We start from the raw sequence: 17,708 nt of genomic DNA on the forward strand, positions 1-17,708 counted from the left end.
CTGCCTTGAATTGGCAATAAATATAATTTATTATATTGAAATTCAACAGTTGTCTACTTCTTCTAACGAACATTTTCAACCTTCCTTTAAGTTTGTTTATGGTGTTATCCAAGGCTTTGCGAAGAGTACGTGAAGAATAAGTAAATAATTCTCAAACCTGGCAGGTGCCCTAGAGATCAAAAACACCCAAACTCTCCTATGTTCATTCAATTTTATTAACCTATCAGTATATTAATCAAGCAAAGCAAAGAAAGAAAAGGTAAGATGGAAAGAATGAATAAATGATTTTGTATGATCTTGTAATGTGTATAATGGAGGAAAGAAGGCAGCACAGAAAGGCCAAGAATCTGAACGGATAAGACTTACAAGGTTCACTCACCCAGGCTACTAACGACCATGCCTAGAAAATGCTATCGCCCATGAAAGAACCAAAAGGACAAGGTTCAGGGAGCTCCCAGACAGCTGAACACATGAGGTGCCCAGAGGTCTACGCAACCAGAAAAGGCAAGGACACCTCACGCCCCTTCTCCCACACCTCACACTGTGCATCCCTTCATCTGTGTCCTTCACAATAAACCAGTAAAGTGTAATGTTTCCTTGGGTTCTGAGCTGCTCGAACCCAACTTAGATGAACCCAAGAAGTAGGCATGGGAGCTCCTCTCCGTAGCCTGACTGTCAGAAGCACAGACGAGCCTGGGGCTTGAGACTGGTGTCAGAAGGGATGGGTAGGGACAGCCTTGGGACCAAGCCCTCACCCCAACTCCATCTCCAGAAAGACAGTGCCAGAAGTGAATGGGATCCGAGGATAGCCAGCTGGTGTCCACAGCCTAACTGTTTGCTGGCTGGTGGTGAGAAATCCCCACACCACTGAGGTCACAGGTGATCTATGTTGTGAGTGGCTACTGGAAGACAATGAGTTTGATTTGGTCTTTCCTTTATTTTTTGTTTTGTTTTGTTTTCTGCAGTGCCAAGGATCAAACTCAGGACCTTACGCTTTCGAGGCAGGTGGCAGTACCATTGAGCTAAATTATCGGCCCTTGGTCTTTCCTTCTATACCCTCAGGTTCAGTTCTCTCTGGTCTCTTTGTGGTAGAAAGAACGGTAAAGATATACTACTGCAGGCTTTTGAGCTGTAGAATTTCACTTCCACCTCTATAAAATGTTGAGGTACAGATCAGAAGAGAGTTAATTCTGCAAACTAGCAATTCAGGAGATTCCTAGTAAATTGCTATATAGGACTAAATGTAATAAAATGTTTTCTAATGTTTGCATTGAAGCATCTAAATAAAAATATTAGTTTTGATGTTTCTGCCTTTATAAACCATACACTCAGGATCATATCTAACTTACTCAGAAACTGGGGGGATTCTGATGCTTAGGATTTTCTGAAAACTGTGTACTCTTTGAGACAGTTTTATATGAAATTAAAATAGTTACATACCTGTCTTCAATAGTTACTAAGTAAGCCTTCGCATTGTTGCATGTTTGGTTTGCTTCTGTAAATGTGGACAGTGTGTTTCCAATCAAATAGCAGTAGAAGCCATATCGTTTCCAGCCCTGTTGATGTCATCAAGCAATAAAGAAATAAGTAAATCATCATATGTATTTATTAGAAAATATTATTTCATAATCATGACATAAACTGATAAACTGCAGAAATGTCTAAAGGACACAAATCTGAAGGGTCTGAAATGAAAATTTCATAGATGAATAAAGAAAACAGGAGTATATGGCTCCTTGTGTGACAAATTATAAGACCAAACTGAAGGGAACGGAAATCACTCTCTCCAATTCAGATGCATGTGCCAAGGAAGACTCCTTGTGAAGTGTTGAGTCACTGATGGGAACCCTCCAGATACCAAAAATCTGTAGAATACTAAAAGCAGAATGAAATATGCACCAGCTGTTTTTGCATGCACCTTGAGTGAATCGAATATAGATTAGGGTCCAACAGTGTTGGAATACTTCTGTCCATACAGAAAACCATATTTGGCCTTTAACACAACTATGGCAGGGAATTGAAACTGAGGTCCTTGTATGAAGAAGACACCATTAAGGGCAGACCTTCCTCGAAAGGAGAACTAAAAAGACCTAGCCAGAGAAGCCAAAAATGATAGAGTTCTGTCACCACTCTGAGGTTCTAAGTACCAGAAAAAACAAATTATCAAGCCTGTGACACGGTTGGGTGACAGTTCTGACTTTATACTGGTTCACATTATGTGAAAATCCACAGCCCCCAAATGGAATCTTTTGGGTACTCAAAGAAATAAAATGCAAAATCAGACAAAAGAAAAATTTCGACCAACCAGGTCACAGTGATAACAATGGGAATGAATGTGGGCACTAACTCACAATAAAAAAAAAAACATGTAGAAATGACTCAATATAAAGGAGACTCAACAACTTAATATAATAGAGCAATCTAAAAACAGTCTAAAAATGAGCATGCTTGAGATGATTTAATGACAAAAGAAATAGAACCAATAATAAAAGATCAAAATACTATGCACAAAAAAGAAGATCTGAATCAATAAAGAGAATTTCTAGGGAAAATATATAGTAACAATGTTTAAAAAACAATGGTCAGATTACATATAGTAGGGCTTCACAGAGAATTAATAAATAGGACGACTATAGCACAAAGAGAGCTGGAAAATAAAAGGGAGTTAAAGAAAGAGTTATAAAATTAACAAGTGAGCATTTTCAAGGACTGAAAGATATGAATTTTCAAAGTGAAGAATTGCACTGCATATGAAAAAGAAAAAACAAAATAAGTCCTAATCTAAATATACTGTGAGAAGCACACAGAATGTAAAGACAATGAGAAGATCTTAAAATTAATCAAGGAGAAAAGACAGAATATGCACTTAAAAGAAGGAGAAGAATGGATATAATAATAAACACTCTAGTGGCAAAAATAAGGGCCAGGCGAAAACGAAGTAAGTACAATTTGTTGTCAGAAAACAGCTGTCAATTTAGAATTCCGAACTGACACGGTTAAACAATTAATCAGGATCAGGAGGAATTTCAGACATCTTCAGACAGCTTTCGGCTCTTGGATATTCAGTAAGAGAACTGAAAAACTGACTCTGAAAAGAAGGAATTTTAAAGACAGGAAGAATGACTAAAAGGTCTATATTGACCAAGAAATTGATAAGCATTTTGTAAATGCAGCTCTAATAAATAACAATGATAGCTATTTAGGGGTAAGGGGAGAGTTAAAGAATGGAACAAGAATAATATAGGTAGTTAATAGCATCATGTGAATGTTAATCATTTGGTTATTGTGATAAACTCTACTTAGATAAGCTGCTATCTATGAAAAAAACTGAAATAGATTAGGTGAAACTACTATTTTTGCAACTTCTTTTGAGTTTAATATTATTTCAAAATTTAAAGTTTAAACCATATTAAGTGAAAAATTGTAATTTTTGCTTTGTTCAGGCATCAGATATAGATATGAATTTTATCTAGTCAGGAAAATGTAAGATTAATTATTCAAAGTCACAAGTATAAAGTATAATTTCCAAATCTGTATAGGAGGGAAGTGGAATAAAAATCACTCAACCACTAGAATGCATGGAAAGAGAAAATAGAGGGCCGGAGATTTAGCTCAGTGGTTCGGCCATCTGCCTCACAGGTACAAAGTTCCAAGTTCAATCCCCGGTACCAAAAAAAAAAAAAAAGAGAGAGAGAGAGAGAGAGAGAAAATAGAAAGCAAAGAATTATAAAACAGAATACAAACTAGATGGTGGAAATGAATCTAAATATATCAGAAAGAACCCAAATTCATCTGTTCACTAGATAAAAGCCAGAGTTCCTCAAATCAGAGTAAAAATGAAGATACACATTTCTATGATATTTGTAAAAGTTAATGATATGTCAACATTAATATTAAATAAAATCAACTTTAATGGCAAAACGGCATTCTTAGGAATTAAGTGATTACACGAGAATTAAAGGGTCCAATCAGCAGGAAGATAAACTACACAGCCTCCAAAGCATATTCATTACAAATTTCCAGAATTACAACCCAAATATTTTGTCAAATAAAATGTAGACTATCTAGATAATGCAACTGAAAAATTCTATTTAATCAATACAGAAAGATCTCTGGTACCCAATGATCAATGAAAATCCTACTGAATCACACATGGAATATTCACAGAAACTGATCTAGGGCATGAAGAAAATTTCAACAAATAACATCAAAGAAATCTTTATATGATCACAATTACCAAAAATCAGTAATATCTCTCAAACATTTGGAAAATACATTAAATTCTACTACCAAACCCCTACCACCACCCCCTTTCTTTCTCTCTCCGAAAAAAATGAATCAAAGAAATTCCAGTGGAAATAAAAATATTTTGGCTTGCAGCATAATAAAAATACCAAGTAAAACTTGGTGACTAATCCATGATTTTAATTCCATCTTTTCTTTCTGTAAGCGTTTTACAGCACATTTATTTTCATGTCACATCTATCAATCCTTCCTTTGATAACAAGACCTTATATCTGCATCTGTCGGGGAGATTGAAATGTTAGCAACTCGGACTACTTCATGTTAATTTCTCGGTCCAGGGCAAGGATGGCGAACCTTTCAGAGCTTTCGACGATATCAACAGTCGGCTGTGGCGTGCGTGCCATAGGTTCGCCACCTCTGGTTTAGGATATCCTCGTCTAACAGCACTGAATAAAATTGAGTCCCAGCTTTATGGTAACAGACTTGTGGTTTTGAACTCTGGGAAAGATCACTACACCACACATGCTTGAACAAAATATATGCCTTGTCGTCTTCCTTTGCTGGAAAATACAATCCCCCTCCCCCGTATTCCTAGTCCTTTTAGAAAGCAACTATTTTTAAATTGGCCAGATTATATAATCTCTCTGAGCCCCAAGTTCCTCTTCTTTCTACTTAGGACTAGAACAATTCTTCTGTAAGATTATGAGAACATAATAATAAGTGGATTTGATAATGATTGCTCTTGTTTTATTACTATTCTAAGGACTAAACTGGATTATCAGAGATTGGTAAATATATGACAGTGGAAAAATACACAATTTAATGTATAGAGGGAATATGTATATTATTCTAGTGAACAGCAATAATATACCATCTCTTGTACATGCATATTATTGGACAAAAATATGTAAATATGTTGGTAGTGAAACAGTGCAGCAACCTGGGTACAGGGGGCAGGGGTGCCAGTCTCACCTGTATTAACTCTAAGAATGCTATGCAGCTTCAGAACCAACAATTAGATAAAGAATTTGGGCCACTGTTAAGACCCTTCACATTGCCCACATTTTACGATTTTCTGTTCTCGGTTCCAATTTTTTTTTTTTTTTTGTGGTTCATTTGTATGGTTCCAATTTCCTTTTCACAAATTCATAGTCCCGTGGTGTTTGCTATACAGCGATACGACCACAATCTAACACTCTTGGCAAGACAATGAGTTCGTACTTCACTTTTATTCAGGAGAAGTGAGAAAGGACAAAAGAGGAAGATGAGCAACTTGACAATCAAACAGGAAAATAATGATCAGAAACCTGCAAAACTATTTTTGTAGTTTCTTTGTGCTTTTCAAAATTATTGTACGGACACTTTGCTTTAACCTCCAGGAGCAGTAAGACACACCAGGAGGTGTTACTCACTGTCACTGGGGAGGCTGAGGTCCAATAGGCTTGTAAGACTGACTCTTCAGAGTAACCAAGTCACTCTGCACACCAGGGGAAGCCCAGAATTCCTGCTTCCTGCTGTACGGATCTACTGAGAAGATCCTCCTCTAGAAGAATGCTTGTTAAAAATACTATAAATGAGACTATCCAAAGACAGTTGGCTATCAGCACTCGGGCTACGTACTAGTAATGTTCTTCATAGGCCACAGGGTCACAGGATACCCACCCCTGGGTGCTACCCTGTCCCGCGATCTGCCTGCCTTCCTCTGGTCACCCTCTCCAAGCTCCACTCAGCGTGTCCCTTTGTCCCCTGTTCTCTCTTCCAGCTCCCATGACACTCCCCGTGGAGCTACTGACCATGTGTCGAGAACTGTAGAGAATTCCCAGAGAATGCTTACTTAAGGACAGTGGCACTAAACACAGTAAACCGTGAAGCATTAGGACAGCAGAAACATTTAGCACTGATGATAGCAGAGCACTTTCTCAGCCCACTGTATCAACTAAGAACCGCTGCTCTCAAATCTCTGTGCGCATTCTGTACTCACTCTCCTGCAGCCTGCTTCGTCTTTCACGGTTCCCGGAGCTTGGGCTTGGGATTTCATCTTGCAGATGTAGCCTAGTAGCTGCTCACAAGCCCTATCTGCCCAGAAGCCATCCTGCAGAGAGCAAAGAGAAAAAAATGAGTATTTCTTGTTTGAATTTGATGCCATTTTCTGGTAATTATGACTCAGAGAAGGAAGGTTATAATCTAGTAGTCAATTCTCCAATCAGAGTAACACTTGCAAATTACAAATTTGATGGTCCACTCTGCAAATAATGCTTGTTTCTGTTTTGTTTTGCTTTTCTTTCTTTTCTTAATTTAAAATATGCATACAACTTACCCATTCCAACGTTTTAGTATACAGTTCGACTTGCATTATGTAAATTCAAATTGTTGTGCAACTATTACCATTTTCCATCTTCAGAATGTTTTCCTCACCCTATACTGAAGCTCTTCATCTATTAAACAACAACTTCCTGTTTCACTGCGCCAACCCCTGGGCAAGCACATTCTACTCTGCATTTGAATCTGACTTCTATAAGTACCTCATAAATTGGTATCCTTTATGTAAGGTTTGTTTCTTGACCTTCAACATTAATAATCCCTCCCACACTGTTAACTATCTCTTTTCAGTTCCTTACCAGAATGACACTCTCTGGTTACTTCTACCCACCCTTAATGTCCACTCTTTTCTTTAGCTTTCAAATCATGATTAAAGCAATGATGAGACAGCTAATATTTACCATACATTAAGTTTGGCTCGGGAGCTGTGTACAATATTGGCACTGGGTCATTTAATCCTTACACCCACGTATGAGCGGGGGACATTTATTAGCCCCACTTTGTGAGTGAAAGAAGTCAGGAAGCAAAGACCTAGCTTCTTAACCACCCCATGCACCATCAACAGTGGATAAAATGACAACACATACCAATCACTATGGTCATATTAGGAACTTGGATGCAGTGCTACCAAGTAAACTGAAAAACCAAATGCAGCTCTACAAGCACAGGCTCCAAGGGGCGGAACAGATCTAACTAGGTTGATATCTCCTCCGAGCAACCAAGTGAAGGGAGAACCAAGTAGGAGCAACAGGAGCAATAACCATAGGTTAATTTTATCCTTAAATCAAAAGTTCCCATCTCTTGTCTTTGAATGGCCTCCTTGAAATTTTGATGTCGCTAGACAACCGGGAGAGTCTAATGGAACTGAATCTAAATCCAGTTTGATTTATGTGAACTGACCTCAAGTGGAACCAGTCTCAACAGACACCCTCCTGGCACAGCTGGAGACCCCCCACCCACCCCCGTGCCTTGCAGCAGGCATCCTAGGCTTCTTACCTTGCCTTTCATCACCACACAATCTTCCTGCCGGTTGTTCTCATGGCTGGGCTCTCCGCGCAACCACTTGGTGAATGTTACTGGGGTCCCATCGCTCCACTCAAAGAACATCTGAACCTTCATATCATTTAAGCCAATCCACAGCTCATCGCTGGGCTCTGAACAGGAAGAAGAACCCAGAAGCAGTATAAACAAAGGTTGCTTTCCAAGGTGCGCAGGGCTTCCAGAAAGGAAGGCTCTCTTCTTTGTCAACACAGTGCCCCTCGCTTGGCACCGTACCTGTCACAGAGCTAATTTTCTCCCTCCAGGGTGTTCCACTGACCTACATGAAGGAGGTTCGTGTCACTACACTGTAAGTTTAGATTGTGCAATGTTCTCTTTACACTGTAAACATGACTTTGTTTTTTTCAGTTGCACTATTACAGATTGTGTCTCCTGAGATTTAGGAAGATGAAATTGAGGTAAGTCTATTATTACCACCTGTCTTGTGAAGCTGGCTTATTGTCTAAACAAAAAAAAATTTATCAAGACAATCACATTCATACTGTTGGAAATACAATGTCCTGTATATAGAAACCCATTTCATTAGTATTAAATCTTATGAGTGCATTAAAACAACAAATTAAAAATCATTTCTGTTTTACCTGCTGCTGTTACCAAGCACATTCTAGGTTCTTCCTGTAAAGTTTGATCACTCTACTAGGGCTGAAAATGATCTAAACAGCGAAAGAACAATAAAGTAGGAAGATGGATTGGCTTCTGACATTTGGCATTTCTTTATTATTCTACAGATATAAATGATCTGTTACTCTACTAGGGCTGAAAATGATCTAAACAGCGAAAGAACAATAAAGTAGGAAGATGGATTGGCTTCTGACATTTGGCATTTCTTTATTATTCTACAGATATAAATGCTGTGTGGGTGAAGGGAGGGCAGGGACAAGGGGAAAAAAATGAGACCCAAGACCTGTCATGTAAAGGTACAAGATCCCAGTAATGAATGTAACTGTATTGTATACCTAGAATGTACGAGTAAACTCAATAAAAAGGAAAAAAAAGATATAAATGATCTGTAACTTTCACAAAAAATTATAAAATGCCACCAAATTGCAAATAGCAAGGTTAAAATCAAAACAAAACATACAGATTTAAAACGTGATCATCTTGTTTTGAAATCCTATGAAGAACATTATCATTTATAAGCAGTTATCATTCTGAAAAATTCTAAATATCACAACAAAAATGAGACAAACTGCAGTGATTGAAATTCTAAGATTTCAGGGCTGGAGAAAAATAACATTCCAAACTTAAAAATGAAAGAAAATATAATTCAGTATCTATTTAATTTGGATGACTGAGAGTTCTACCACGAAAGTTTGATGTGTGATCTTTCAATGGTAAAGCAAGATTCCCTCCAAGGACCATAAAACTAATACATTAGAAAATGCAGAAAAACCCTACTTATGTAGAATGTCTCTAAGTCATTTAGTTTCTTCCTCCTCAAAGTTGTCACTCAATTCTGCTTTTGGAGAAGTCCTGGGCTGGCCTCACGCCAGCTCCACCAGATGTTTCCAGTGCCCTGGGCCATGAATGACACTGCCAGGGTGATCTGCTTTCCTTTCACATGCGTTGGCAAATCAGGATCTTCTGGGGGACAAATATAGGCTTCAGAGAGACTGCACGTCCCCTCGAGGATTGCAGTAGAAGACCAATGTGCAATTAAATCTCCAAGTCCCACGATCCCAATGAAATATTAAGAATCTACTCTACATATTTTTCCCCTCATCTACTCTCCCCTTATAGAGTTGATAATTCCTAAGCACAACCTTCATCCTACAAAAATGCCTACTAAGTGAGTAGACAGCTCTCAGACTGATTTTTATAAACATGTTCAGGAAGTTGTGTTAATCAAGACACAGCTCTATGGGCTGGGGATTTAGCTCAGTGGTTCCACCGCCTGCCTCGCAAGCGCAAGGACCCAAGTTTGATCCCTGGTACCAAAAAAAAAAAAAAAAAAAAAGACACAGCTTTGTGTGCCAGCTATTTATCTACAAGTACTTGAAATATATTTCTGTGGTTCACATAAACCAGCTAAAACAGGCTTTTGATCAAGAAGCAATAACCTTAGGTTAATGACTTTTCTTTACCTTTATCCAGATTTTGTTTTAATCATGTTAATAGTGTAATATAAGAAATATTCAACTGTAAATAAATTAGTTTTTAATAATTCCTTTTTAAAAATGGAAGGTTTCCTAGTTCATTTACAAATGTTCAAGCCAGTGGTCACTTTAGCAGCACATATACAAATGTTCAAGCCAAATTTCAGAGCACTCTTCCCTGTCCGGCTTCCTTAAGTAATTGTAGCAATCAAATAACTGGTTCTCCCAGCAGCGTATCTGTTACAGAAAGGGATCAACCTTTGTACTCTAGTCTTTTACACCTAAACTAACCCGCTTCCCCACTGACTGATGTGCAGGCTGTACCAGCCACGGCGAGGCCCACGATCACCGTACATGGCTGTTATTCAGAAATATCCACTGTCATTACAAGATGGTTTAGGCTGAATCTCCCGGGCTCAGTGCACCCAGGAGAATTAGGAAACTGTTCGTAGGCTGCAGCAGGCTGTTTCCTCCATCCCGCCCTCACCAGGGTGCACAGCAGAGGGTGATGTCCCACGGACACAGGTACAAGGAGGAGCAGTGTTTTGGGAGCTGTCAAAACTAAATGTTTTTCCTGCTACTCCTGTTGTTGTTGTTGTTGTTGTTGTTTTTCTCATCAGTTTATTGATCGCTTCCCACTACCCCCACCAACCTCCGGCGCCCTGTGTCAGGAAGCTGCTTCTTCCATCCCCGCCATCCATTTCCTCTTGTTTTGCTGGTGGAAATGAAGGGCAGCTGCAGCAATTCAGCAGCCACGTCAGTGGAAGAGGGAAACCATAATCATTTCATCAGCAAGTAGTGCCGAGACCCGGGATGGCCACGGTGCCTCTCAGTCTGCTCTGCTGTGGGACACACGTTCCCTATTCATGTCACCCATCTGTTCTTTTATTTCTGGATAGGACATTTTCCAAGTATTTCTCTTCTTTTTAAATAAATGTTCGCAGTAGGTAATGATTACATTTATCATGGGGCATTAGTTCCTGTACATAACACATAATTTTCTTTTTTTTCTTTTTCATCCCCTACCTCTCCCTGTCTCTTCCAGCTCTTGGTCCCTCTCTCATTCACCTTAGCTCCATTTCCTTTTGCTTCTTCCATTCCATGCAGTATTTAAGCCTCTGATTTATTTCACTTAATATTATGGCTCAAGGTGCATCCATTTTCTCACAAATGCTTAAGTTTATTCTTTATGACACAGTAATATGCCATTGTTTATAAATATCATATTTTCTTTATTCATTCATCTGTTGATGGGCATATAAGCCATTTCCAAGATTCAGCTATTATACATTGTGCCGCTACATACGCGGGTATACATGTATTACTATAGTATAATGACTTTAACTGTTATGTACACAGGGATCAAAAACACACATTGAAAGAAAGTCTCTTTAACAAATGCTACTGGGAAAATTGCATATCCACATGAAGGGGATTGAGCCAAGTGTTTTGAAAATGACTCACCTACAGTATAACTTTTCTATTATGTTATTTTAAATGGTTTAGGCCAACACCTAACCACTACAAAAAGAATGTCCCTTTTCTTTCACTATTCAATACCCTTGGAGCAGGAGCTGGATTAGTAGACAAAAGAATGTCCAAATTGTGGGATGCTTCATTTAGAGATGCTTCTTGGGAGACTTTATGTGGACCTTCATAAAGAAAATATGCACATACACATCCAAGTAATTCCAAAAAAATCAAACATTCGGTAGAGTAGTTTAGAGCAGATGTTTCTGCATCTGGATTATATGTAGAAAAATATTCTAAAGCTACCCATGAACTGATTACATATTAATAGAAAAATCGTTTGAATTCTTTTAGTGATAAGGATTTTTAAGTTATTACACAATCTTCACACTGTCAGCATAACTTGCTTGTTGCTAAATCCATACGGCTAATTTAATTTTTAATTACAATTTGTGAAACTTAATATTTGTGATCACATTGTCCAGAGAAAGATGGGGAGGAGAAGGGACTAGATTCAAGTGGATTTCTGGTTTCGAGTTTCTCACCATATCCTAGCTGGGAGAAGATGAAGTCGAATTCCTCAACGGTGTGAATGCTGGCGAGGTCCCCCCCCTCCTTCCGGCACGCAGTCAGGGCGTCTCTCTGGATTCTCTTCGCTTCTCTGTGAATCTTGTAGCACTGGCCTGCATACGGCCACCACTGATTAGGACAGCTGCTAGGCACGTCCGTTTCTAGGGAAGGAAGGTTGGAAAACATTGCAAAGAGAAGACTTGCTTAAAACTTTAACAATATTTTCCATCATTACAGAGAGAGCAGTTCTGAAAGATAAGTAAATAAAAGTAATATTCATCTTTCCTTTTCGGCATGTATATTCACCAAAGATAAATGAGACGTTTGACTCTTGTTTGTCTCTATGCTCAAAAAGTGAAAGCACCCATGTTTTACTTTAAAATAAAACCAAGCAGGAAGTGTCTTTTTAAAAAACTTTATAGGATAAAGGTACAAGATCCCAGTAATGAATGTAACTGTACTGTCTACCTAGAATGTACCAATAAATTCAATTTAAATAAAAAATAAAAATAAAAAGCTTTATAGGCAACCAGATGACACCAAGATTATGATAACTATCTAATTTTATCAACCTTATATCATCAGTAAACCTGTCCTGAGTATCTACTACATTGAAATGCTAGAAGCCTCAAACTTTTGGTATAAGCACATTCTCTAAAATATTTAAATGCATCTTTATCCCATGGATTCTTCAGAGGCAGGACAGTACCCACAAGGCAGGCACAAGAAAGATCAGCGTTGATGTAGGGAATAGAATGGGCGGGGATATGTAGACTTCTAGGAAGCCTTTGCCACAGCAGTAGCATGAACCAACGACTTATGCCTCTGAACTGACTGGCTGCCACTTTACTTGCTCCCAAAAGATGACAGGTGTTATTGTGACCGAGTGTGCAATTTAGATTCAGGAACCTTTCGGGCAAAACTGGCATTGGCTGCGAGGTATATGACTTCAAACAGATCCCAGCACACAAATCAAAGTATCCATGTACATAAAAAGCTCTAACTCATAGTAATGCTAGTCATGCTAACTTGAAATTATCCATCCCCACTCTGTTCTTCTGAACTAGGAAAGAAGAGAAATAAATGTAGTTGTAAGTGACAAAAATAACTGCCCATAGTTCTTTAAGGAAGTCATTAGTCAAAATCCTCATCATCGCTGTGAACAGTTATGGTCAGATTTCATAACCTCAATTATATGTTGCAAAAGTTTGATCATAATGAGCTGAGGCAAATGAGAGAAAAGATGTTTGAAGAGATCTTTTGCTTCATCTATCTATGCCCCTGAGCCCATCACAGGGTCTGGCACATGGTAGGTACAATGAGTGTCAGCAGGGAAAAAACTGAAGTTGTACTCAGCAGTTAATTTTCACTGTTTTACAGATAGTATTTTAAACAGCAATCCAGCAACCAGTCCTGCTTAGATATGGACTGCTTAAGGATGCTGAGATGGGTTGCCAAAAGGAGGTCAACTTATATGTTTAGCTTAATTCTTAATGTTTCCAAATGTGCTGCTTTAACAGATGTTCCATTAGGAGACCTTGCTTTGTTATTCTTTTAATGACTCAGTCCTATTTTCTCCTAAAAGTAAAGAATGAGACATTTTCGCTTAAGCGTAGGATTCTGTGGACCGTACTCATTTCAGAAAGTGCTATAAAGCTATAGCAGTGCTATAATGCTATGTGATCACAATAGAAAAAATTGATATTTTAAAAATTCTATTCCTTCTATGCAGATTTAAATTGTGTAAATTTTCAGGGGTGCCACAGGGGAAAAAAATGCTAGCGGAGCTCTAGAGCCCTCTGGTGGGTTAACTTTGCTATCAAAGATACTGAAACTAATGTCAGCCAATGCTGAGGGCCTCAAACACACAGCAGATGACCCTGAAAAATACTTGAAAACATGGAAGCAACCAGTTGAAGTGAAATTAAGGGGAGTCCCCTGGAGAAGCCACAAAATATCATTTCTTCCCCAAGAATAGTATAATCCAAAATGTGAGCCACAAAGGTAATCTAGACGCATAATTTTAGATTTGCTAGTAGCCATAACAAATAAGAGTAAAATGAGACCGCTAAACTTCACTTTAATACATTTTATTAAACAATATGCCAAAAATATCATTGTAATATATAATTGATCAAAACTGGGGCATTTTGAATTTTTCAGGCTGTGTCTTCAGAGCCCAAAATGCATTACGCACTTGTAGTACCTCGCAATTCAACCTGAACACAGTTCCCCGTGTGGTCAGCGGACGCTGCAGCAGACAGCACAGATCTGGAGACCTAGCAATGATGGACCACAGGGTGATACTGCAAAGACCAAAAGAGTGTGAGGCTGACTCAGGACGTCCAAACGCACCACGAAGAGGGCAGCAAAATGTGATCTCCAAGCTACTTTCCCTAGATGTGGTTATGACTGCTTATATGAGGTATGAAAGAGCAATACAGTGAACGTTTAACATTGTAAAACTTCATTATAATAAGAGACACGATGTCATCAGCCCTACTGGAAATACTCTTTCTTGCTTTGATCCCCCTCATCCCATTGTTCTTGCCTTTTTCTAAAGCACTTCTGGAAGTCCTCTTTGATGAATGTCTGTCCTTAGTTGCCCTGTAGTAGCTGCCTCAATGTCCTGAACTCACTCAGAAGGTTTACCTTTCGTGGTCATTTTGACACTGCGAAAGAACTGGAAGACACACACTGCCAGATCTAATGAATAAGATGGACAAGGACACATCATAATGTTTTTATGAACTTGTCCTTCCATTGGGTGGCACTCAACAGGGACATTAATAACAGTGTCTTTTACTGTAATAACTTTTTAAACATTCACCTTATGTTCTAATCATACCTCATAGATAGGAGAGTTTAAATACAGTGGTACCTCAGTCTGCAAACACAAGCAGTTGGCAAAATTTTCTTTCCATTCTCGAACTCCATATCCAGTGACATTGAAGCTTATCAAGAAATTTGATTTAGCTTGCAACCAGAGTCATGGAAAGAATTAAGTTCATGAACCAAGGTATCACTGTAATTCAGAAAGTAAAGAGATAGAATAATCCATTCACAAAGTACAGTGATATGTAAAAACAAATGTTATGGTAAGGTTAGAAAGTTACGCAAGAAAGGGATAGCCGGGTAATAGGAATTTACCGACTGTTTGAAAATATGAATAAGACTGCACAGCAGACTTATTGATACTTTAGTAGATGAAGAATCTAAAACCAGTGGACTAAACAATAAGGTCAAGTTACAGAATTTTTCCTCCTGGAAGATTAAAAACGTCAGGGGAAAAGCTGGCAGCAAAATACAGCCTCTCCAGGACCTGGAATTGAGACACCCAGTAAACAATAACTTGTGGAGAAAAAAAGTAGATTTCCAGGAATTAAGAAAGAGCTAACAGGCAAATTAGAAACTACAGAGAAACTTTCAAAACTGAACAACACAGAGGAAAAGAAAGAAGTGGTCTGGAAAAACTAACCCCAGCAATTACAAGGTAAGCCCTGAAGCAGTCAACAGCTCCAGGGAGAGACAATGGACTAGGCTGGCAGTACCAGCTCCAAGAAAAGCCAAAAAAAAAAAATGAAAAATGAATCTAACAGCTTCTATATGACTTGAGGAAGACTAATCTCATATTAAATATTAAGTGGAATTAGGGAAAAATTAAAAAAACAGCATAAATGACATTTAAAACACTGTATAGAAATCATAGCAGAATATGTGCCAAGTATGGTGAAAGAATTTAACATACAGCCAGGGATTTGCTCAGTGGTGCTGCCACCTGCATTGCAAGCGGTACCAAAAAAAAAAAAAAAAAAAATTAACATACACACAAGTGAGGCTATAGGATCCCAAATACAGTGGTACTTTGGTTGGTGATCACGTATGTTTGCAAACAAATTGGTTGGCAAACAAAAGCATTTGGCAAAATTTTGTTTTTGTTTGTGAACTCTGCACTGGATGTTAAACACAATCATGGCCATCTTTTCCAGAATTGTGGAACAAATTAAGTTCTTGAACCAAGGTACCACTATAGCCACAATCAGAAAAGAATGTCTCTAGAATACATCATGGTCAAATTTCAGAAGTCCAACACAAGGACAGAATCATACAGAGTGTTACAGAAAAGAAGCAAATAATTTATAGAGCAGTAAGCCCATTAAAATTATAGTGAACTTCTCAAAACAAATATTAAAGACCCTGAGAGCTTGGAGTGAAGTATTTCAAGCTCTAAAAGAAAATAACTTGCAACACAGAATGATATCTCCTACAAAACTATCTTCCAAAATGGATGGAGAAATAAGGACTTTGCATGATGAACAGCACTTTAAGAAACTTATTTCTGCCAAACCAGCGCTCCAAATAATTCTCAAGGAGATCCTAAAAAGAATCAATGAAGCCAACAATGCCAGAAAGTCTAATTTAATGAATGCATCAGGGAGGGTGAGAAGAAGGAGAAAAAAAGGACTCAGCAATAAAGCAATAACAGGAATAAGTCAATATCTTTTAATAACAACTCATTGTGAATGGTCTCAATTCTCCAGTCAAAAGAAGCAAATTAGTTGGGCTGGGGCTTTAGCTCAGTGGCACTGCTCCTGCCTCTCCTGGTATTAAAAAAAAAAAAAAAAAAAAAAAAAAAAAAAAAAAAAAAAGAAAAGAAAAGAAAAGAAAAAGAAAAAGAAAGAAAAAAGAAACATATAGAAAACAATACCAAAAATTAAATTGCTAAAAGGTAATGAGAAAAGTGAAAGCATTAAATGAAGTCAGAGAGACATTGTAAACAGAGGAACAAAGAAAAACACAAAAGCAGGTGTCTCAGAAACAGTGAATTCAAGAAGACAGAGTGATATCTTTAAAAAATGGAAAGAAAATAACTGCTAACCTAGTTTTCTATATGTAGTGAAGAATAGATTTCAGAAATAAAGGTAAAGTAAGGTTTTTTTTGAAACATACAGATGACAATTCATCATTACAAGACAGCTACTACATGAAACATTGAAATAAATCTTTAAGCAGAACATACATTGGTATCAGATGGAAATCTGAATTTACGTAAAGATTATGTGAAGAAATGTAATTTTTTTATTTTAAATTTTTCTTTAAAAAGTAAAATAATAATGTGTGGCAGGATCTATAGTATAGGTAGAAGTGAAATGCATCACAAAAACAGCAGTAAGATGCTAGGGGTGCAGCTTAGTGGTAGAGCACGTACCAACACCTCAAAATAATAATAAGACAAAGCAATAAGGTACAGCAGGAGAGACAAAACTATACTTTGTAAGTTTCTTATACTATATGCAAAGTGGTGCAACATCTGCTTATATATGCTGTGACAAATTAAAAATTTGTGCTGCAAACCCTACATCTGCCATTCTAGGGGTGCTCCTTAGAATGGGAAGGGAAGGGGTGCTACTGGCATCTAGTGGGTAGAGACTTGGGTTGCTTTTAAATATCCTACACTTCACAGGACAGCTCTCCATCACAAAGAATTGTCTAGTGCAAAATATGGCCAAAGAATTATCTAGTCCAGGTTAAGAAATCCTGAGGCAGGGCTGGAGGTAGAGCTCTGGGGTATAGCACTTGCGAAGCTTTAGGTTCACTTTCTAGCACTGAAACAAAACAAAACAAAACAAAACCTGCTCTAGAGTTGCCACTAGAACCAGAAGGCAAAGCGACAGGACTAAGAAAACAACAGAAGAGATAAAACAGATGCAAAAAAAAAAAAAAATTCAACTAACACAAAAAAAGGTGGGCAAAGTAATTGGAAAGGGAGAAAAGGGCAGAGGGGGCAAACAGAAGTCAGATGAGTTGGTAGATTTAAACTCAAACGTATCAATACTCTCACTGAATACGAATGGTCTTAATATCTTCAAAATTAAAGGCAGAGATTTTTAGGTTGTATGAAAAGTGCAAGACTCAACTATATGCTGTTCACACACACACACACACACA

The 17,708-nt window shown here is 38.0% G+C and overlaps 1 protein-coding gene across 1 annotated transcript in view; it reads right to left on the bottom strand.

Moving 5' to 3' along the window:
* Positions 1-17,708, bottom strand: part of Mrc1 (mannose receptor C-type 1) — a 93,192-nt gene that overhangs the window by 38,644 nt on the left and 36,840 nt on the right. The window contains exons 7-10 of the mRNA XM_033759702.1: positions 11,735-11,920; positions 7,561-7,718; positions 6,227-6,337; positions 1,441-1,556 (exon numbers count right to left, since the gene is read on the bottom strand). Coding sequence (XP_033615593.1) covers positions 1,441-1,556; positions 6,227-6,337; positions 7,561-7,718; positions 11,735-11,920 — 571 coding nt within the window. The remainder of the gene's footprint in view (positions 1-1,440; positions 1,557-6,226; positions 6,338-7,560; positions 7,719-11,734; positions 11,921-17,708) is intronic.

Source organism: Fukomys damarensis, unplaced genomic scaffold, assembly GCF_012274545.1.
Source record: "Fukomys damarensis isolate Sample0158 unplaced genomic scaffold, DMR_v1.0_HiC HiC_scaffold_37, whole genome shotgun sequence".
Taxonomy (NCBI): domain Eukaryota; kingdom Metazoa; phylum Chordata; class Mammalia; order Rodentia; family Bathyergidae; genus Fukomys; species Fukomys damarensis.